Below are 7092 nucleotides of genomic sequence, written 5' to 3'. Positions count from 1 at the left end.
CCTTTCTCTTCTGCTAGGCGCCCCCTCAGTCAAATAGGCTGTTATGGAAAGCAGAGGCTTACTGAGTTTATCAAATTTTGGTAGCACATCTCTCAGCCCTTAGTGACACACTGGTTGAGAACCGCTGTTATAAGGTGTATAGTTCCACCACAACTGCCCATCCATAAAGCTCATAGAATTTCTGTTCTGCACAACATACGATAGAACACAGGAAGCAAACAATAATGGGCAAGGCACAGTAAGAGCTTATGTGTTCTCTATTGATGCATTGTTGTTCATAGTATTAGAGTTATTAGTGGGTCTCTCCACTGTATCATCATTTAATCGTCCAAAGAGCTGGGAAAAGTTAATTCCGCGCCAGCTATTTCGGAAACTTCTAGCAGCAAAGGCATACAAGATGGGGTTCAAGCAGCTGTTGAAAAATGACAGCACAAGAGCGATGCTTTCTCCAGTTGTGACCACTCTGTTTAAGATCCTGGACATGTCAGGTCGTAGCCACAATGAAGATATCCAGAGTATTTGTAAGAAATGATAAGGAAACCAGCAAAGGAAGAAAGCAATGACCACACTTGCCATCAGTTTCCAAGACTTGATTCTCCTTGGAGATTTCAGGTGCTGGATTCTTTTTGTGACACAGACATAGCACACGGTCAGGATACAGAGAGGTATAACAAAGCCAACCAGGGTCTCTACCAAGATGTCTATGATTTTCTGTTTGTTGGATGAGTACTTCCAGCCAGTGCACCATGTTCCATTTTTTTCATCGATAGAACGAAACACATAAAAAGGAGAGGCGAATGCCAGAGAAAGGACCCAAATGAACAACACCATTCCATAAATCATATGTTTCCTCTGCCAGCGTTTCAGAACCAGTGGATATATGACAGCCATGAAGCGCAAGATGCTCATCAAGGTGATGAAGAACACACTGGTATACATCGTGGAGAAAACAAGGTATGTCATGAACTTGCAGATGAACAATCCATATACCCACTCACCCAAGTTGGAATAAATCCAGAAAGGAAGGTTGACCAAAGCGATGAGGTCAGCGATGGCCAAGTTTAGAAGAAGCAGAATGGTGGAAGAACGGTTATGGATCTTGGAAAGTATTGTCCAGATGACCAAACCATTTCCTGGAACTCCAAATAGAAAACACAACCCCAGCAACACACTGGAGACCACCACAAATTCATTAACCCCATGATGAACAGTATCCATGCTAGGAGTTTCAATGTTAGAATCCTCCAGTGTACTATTCTGGACACTCATCGCTGGGTTTTCTAAAACAGCATTGCCTGTGATAGTGTTGGAATGTCAGAGGTTAAGCAACACAGGAAATTCAGTACAGGAAATTTAGCTGTGATAAGGCTAAAATTCACACTTGTTGATTACTAATAAAGATAAAATAACTATGTGCAAACTCTGAGCTTATTACTACCCTTATGTATTCATTCTGGAGCCACAAACCACAATAAATATGAATTTGTTCAAAAACATAATTATTCACTATAATGCCTTATTATTGTCAAGAATTTGTGGTGTATCAGGTATGAACTTTAGCATATAAACATATTAGTAGTGAATGAAATGAGCAAGGTTTGGCTAGTAGGCAGCAGCTGGTAGGCAATGCCATAGAGCTGTTTGTGGGTAGTGAGCAGCAGCGGACAGGCCATGCTATGGATCCATTGGTAGGTGGTAAGTAGCAGAAGGCAGGCAGGCAGTGGTACAGAGCTCTGTATGGTTGACAGTTAAAAAAAAAACAACAGGGAGTACCATGGAGCTGCTTGTGGGTTATAGACAGTAGTTGATAGGGAATGCTGAAAAGCTGCTTCTGGGTTGTAGACAGTAACTGGTAGGTAGTGCCACAAAGCTGATTGGGGTGAGGGGTTTGGTAGCAGGTAGTCAGTGCCACAGAGGTATTAATGGGTGGTAGGGATTTGTTAGGCAGTGCAATACAGTTGTTTGCAGGCAATGCATACAGCTACTTGTGGATGGTGAACAATGATAGGAAGTTGGTGCCACGGAGCCATTTATAGGTGGTGGACAGCATACTGTAGGCCAGTGTCATGTAGCTGACTGTGAATATTAGACAGCAGTGATTTAATGGGATGTGGAGGTTGCTTAATATTTCTCTTATTTATTTATTTACATTTCTTAAAGTCTGCACCATGGGAGAATTCCTTAGCTTGCTGGAGAACAGATCAGTCTGGACTCTGGCTATTCTTGCAGAACCTTTATTAATTACAAGGAAAAATGAACAGAAAAAGGTGTGCTTACCTCAGCAGTACTCAAACACAAATGTAGCAGTTTACATATAAGAAGTTTATGGTACAATTCTTGCTTCCTTCTCCTGTCTGGAGCCTCCTGTTCCCTCCCAAGCCTAGCTTTTTATCCTCTTGCTAAGGGAAATGCCCCTGACCAGGATTCCATTCTCGTGCATATCTTAAGATGGACTGGGCCAAATATCTGGAGCTGGTCCTTTAAGGTGTTCTGTGGCTTCTTGTTAATATGTACTCTTTCACACAGCAATTCATCTTTTGTGTGTGTACATCTTAGAGCTAATTTTCAGACTGGCCGTATATCTGCCAAGTCCGTTTTATGAGCATACTTTCTCTTCAAAAATTGCCTATGGAAAATTACCTGCATACATTTTCACCTGCTGTTTTGTGCAGGTAATTTTTCTGACTAAAAATACTTGCTGTCCTGCCCCCATCCAAATCAAGTCTACTGAAGAGGAGGTCTATACTTTTACCTGTCTCTTGTCCGATTGGAAGGTGGATATGCTTTATTTTTGCTTTTTCTCTCTCATGTCTGCAGGTCAACAAATTGACTTATCCTCTCTCTGGTTACTTGAATTTTTTTTCTCTTTCTTTTCTTGGATAGGTAGAAGTATGCATGGCTTATCTTTGATAAAAAAAAAAAAAAGCACTGCTTAATTATATCTGACTGCAGTAATCCAGTTGTGTCCCCTCCCTGGTGCAATCTTGAAAAAAGCTTTGGCTCTAAAAGTGGAGAAAACTCCTAGTTTTAAAGGCTTGCAAACAATATTTTTGTCAAGGTGTTTGAATGTTTCTATTGATAATTCTCTTATTAAGAAGAAATCATTACTGGATGCCATCAGGACCAGAAAACGCTGTTGCTTTGACTTTTCATCTCACTGGCTTGGACTATGAGTGTGTGTCTCGCCCATGGATGAGGCTGGTGCTATTGCTCTGCTTTCAGATATCTGCAGACAATTGGCAGATGAGTCCTACTGCAAGAAGTTGTATAACCCTCTTTTTAGGATACAATCTGAAATATATTCTCTTGTGGAGGTTGGATGCAATCTGTTGCATCCCAGAAACTGCACTATCCTCTGTTTTAGCAGCGTTTCCATTAATTTGAATATCTCAAAAGTTTCCCATGCACAGGAGGTGAGCCTCTTTCAATAGAGAAGAGGCTCTAGAAAGAGGGGGGGTCATGGGATAAAGGTGATCTTAGGAAATATTTCTTTACAGAGAAAGTGACGGATCTCCCAGTGAAGTGGAGGAGACAAAATCAGTATCTGAATTCAAGAAAGCCTGGGATAAATACAGGGGATCTCTAAGGGCGTCATGGGAGTTATAATGCTAAATGAATTGGGCAGACTGGATGGGCCCTATAGTCTTTTTGTGCCATCCTGTTTCTATGCTGCTCCCGTAAAGATTTGAGCACATCAAAGTCTTTCTGTTTACTTTTGACAAATAATTGTGTCCCCTCCTCTCAGCACCTTAAAAGTTCATGAGTACCTGGTGTGACTGATCTACAGCAGCCTGAGGAATTCAGATCAACACTTGCATAAAGCAGTTGCCGTAACCAGACGGGGAGAGGGAGAGCGAGAGATGGCTAGGGCAAGGAGAGAGTGAAAAACAGAAGATACAGAGCGTGGCCTGAAACACTGGTAAACAAATTTCTGGGAACATTTTGTTTCCTCCATAACCTTTGGTGAAACAAGTAGATTTTAACAAGCTAAACGCAAATATGCATTTATTATTTATTTATTTATTTATTTAAGGTTTTTCTATACCGGCATTCATGAAAGCGTTCACATCATGCCGGTTTAATCATCATGTCTGCATCACGTACCGTTTGCCAGAAAAGTGCGACATACATTAAGCATTGTTACGTGTCTTTAGTGGCGTAAGCTGTAATGGCAACGCTGGCACCAGAAAACAAAACTAAAAATGTTTTGCCGCAGATTTTCGTTTGTAATCACTGTCCGACGCTTCGCACATTAGAGTCCAACAATAGTCACCCAGCATGGAGGGGGTTCCACTTGCCTTGATACCGTTTCTCCATTTTGACAATGTCTTGATGCAACCTTTCACCATGTTCATCACTCACAGCGCCAAGGTTGTCTGGGAAGAAGTCCAAGTGGGAATGTAGAAAATGTATCTTCAATGACATCAATTTGTATGCCTGAAGCAGATTTTCAACCTGTTCAACAGTCTGCTGCCTTATAGTTGCCTAGAAAGTTACAAACAACATTCTTGAAGGCTGTCCACGCAACAATCCATTGATGTCACAGTAAAGTCAGACTGTCTTCTTGGTTGAAATATTTTGTCAAATCTTCATGACGGCTGCGAAATACTGAAATTTTCATATCAGATGACAAAAGATTCCACAAGCTTTAAACTCAACAATTTTAGCGATATGATGTGCTTATTCACACAGACATTGCATAGGAAACTACTCATTGCAGCTGCTTATATAAGGCTGCGTCTTCATGGAAACAAGTTGGAATCTTGCAGCTGAGCTAGGGCTTGCCCGAGCAAGTTCTGGCATGATCAGGCAGAGTTTCTTGGTGTATTTTAAAAAAGGTTTGTCTCTGTTACATATTATTTTCTTCTGGCCGTCAAAAATACAACAAATTTTAAAAAACTTAAAAATTACTGTCCAGCAAGAAAATATATGTACGCAAGATTATGTCCCTAACACAAAATTGGCCGTTTCTCAAAAACCTTATGTGATGTACAAATTTCAAAGTGATAACTGTGAACAGCATCAAAAAATCTATTTGGAACACCAAAAAGCCTGAAGGAAACAAAAACTTTGTTTACTAGTGAAATTAAGGGGTTTTGCAGCCACTGCCATGAAGACCCACATAGGATGGGGTAAGGGACGGGGCGAGGTAGGGTGGGGTGGGGTAGGGGACTAGCACAGTGCCCCTGCTCCCCATGTTAATCTTGGGCCCCAAAAAATTCAGATCTGGCTACGCCTCTACTCTGGAGACCAAATGACTAAAAGAAAAATCAACCCTAATATCTCATAACTCTAGAAGTAGGAGCTGTCAATGAAACTATCAGGTGGCAGGTTTGAAACATCTTTTCATACAATACATAATTAATTTGTGGAACTCATTGCCCCAGGATGCTTTGAAGTCAAATAGTTTAAGAGCTTAAACAAAGGATTAAGCAAATTTATGGAAGAAAGGTATATTGTATTATTATAGGCTATTTAACAAGACAGGGATGTCAACCTGGTTCAATGCATCCCTGAATCATGACTACTAGAAACCAGAAGAGTATTACAGTGATTAGACAATTCTACACACGCTCTGTTCCCTATATACTTCCTCTAAGCACTTGCTCCTCGCCACCAGATGGGCCTTTGTTCTGACCCAGTATGGCAGTTCCTATGTTCTTATGATGATCATCAACTGCCAGAAGACCACACTAGCCAAACCCTTTTTTGCTGAGGACCTAGAGAATCTCTCTGTCCAGAGGGAAAAACCCCTGAGGCCTCTCACAGTCGATGCCTCCCACATGACCCATTCTGCTGTGCTTGCTAGCTAAGTGTTTACTGCAGCAACCCAAAGGAAACTCCTTTTGCATGCAAAGCAGATCTAACCAAAATGTGAAAAAGTGATGACATGAAAATACAAACAGCGCAGTGATCATTCACAGACATCCTGTGCAGATTAGATGTGCTATAGAGCGGTATAAAATTGTCATAGCACTATAAGATTAATGTAGCATTTTGATATATCTGATATGGTATGACGGTTAGGTAGAAATATTCCCCAAGGTTGTATATTACTAAGAGAACTCTTGTTTCTAACCCCGCAGCCTTCTCCCAGCCTTGTAGCATTCTCTGAACCCCTCAGAAGTCTAACAAGGCTCTGAATATTCCCAGTATGCCTCTTTGATAGCCTCCACATGGGGTCAGAAGACAGGCAGGTATGCAGCACCGGACAGCAAATCCAGAATTTACAATCATCTATATTTGACCCCCTGACAGGCACACAAAATGTGAAAGCACTTAATGCCTGTATGGGAGCTGAGCACCAGTCTCTTTTGGGTTCAAATGCAAAAATGGTAAAGTTGATGGTGTTACAGGCCCGGCTCAGAGGTAAGGGCTGATTCTACCATGCTGGACAAGGGGGAAACTGCCCTAAAAACCTCTTACCCTTCTGTGACCCCTCTGACTGATCCCCATCCTCTTCTATATGCTGACAGATAGATGCCTCATAGACTAAAATATGGAGATGCAAGCAGTCAGAGTCAAAATCTTAAAAAAAAAAAAAGTACTGATTTCTCAGAGTGCACAGGCTTCTCACAGCATCAGTATCAGCATCATCAAAGCACTCTTCCTTCATTTCAATGGGCAGCAGCTCATAATTATGCCCCTTCCTTGGGTAAGAACGAAATTCATTACTCACATCTCCCACATAATTCTTCTCCTCCATGATCCCATCAGCACGGTTCAAAAATTCCCAAAAGAATTCTCATGGAGCAGTTTCTCCAAATGAATTTGTTTTGCGTATACTTTGACAGGAATTAATTCATTCGTAAGCCATGGCGTATTGGGGATGATGTCAATCTGACGTTCATAGGGCGCAATCTTAACAGGCAACATCCCAGGATGCGCTTGAAAATCCCTCCTAATCAGACCAGTGGCACCCAATACGATTCAAACTATTTCTGAATCTTTCTGCCACATCTTGTTGGTCTCTGATTGCATCTCTTGGTACTTAAGGATCTTAGCTTTCTCCATAGGAACCACAGAATATTCGCTGGGTACTGACACCTGTATCAGCAATGCCATTCATGTATACTTCCCCTTCACCTCAAT

At 41.4% G+C, this 7092-nt stretch overlaps 1 protein-coding gene across 1 annotated transcript; it reads right to left on the bottom strand.

Annotated features, from left to right (window-relative positions):
• Positions 1-246: 246 nt before the first annotated feature.
• Positions 247-1269, bottom strand: LOC115096170 (C3a anaphylatoxin chemotactic receptor-like). Its single transcript, XM_029610682.1, has one exon. The coding sequence runs from the start codon at positions 1267-1269 to the stop codon at positions 247-249; it is 1023 nt and encodes a 340-aa protein (XP_029466542.1).
• Between the last annotated feature and the right edge of the window lie 5823 nt (positions 1270-7092).

This window comes from Rhinatrema bivittatum, chromosome 7 (genome assembly GCF_901001135.1).
Source record: "Rhinatrema bivittatum chromosome 7, aRhiBiv1.1, whole genome shotgun sequence".
In the NCBI taxonomy this organism is placed as follows: Eukaryota; Metazoa; Chordata; class Amphibia; order Gymnophiona; family Rhinatrematidae; genus Rhinatrema; species Rhinatrema bivittatum.
Note: the sequence above shows the minus strand (reverse complement) of the source record. Positions and strands in the feature narration are given on the sequence as shown.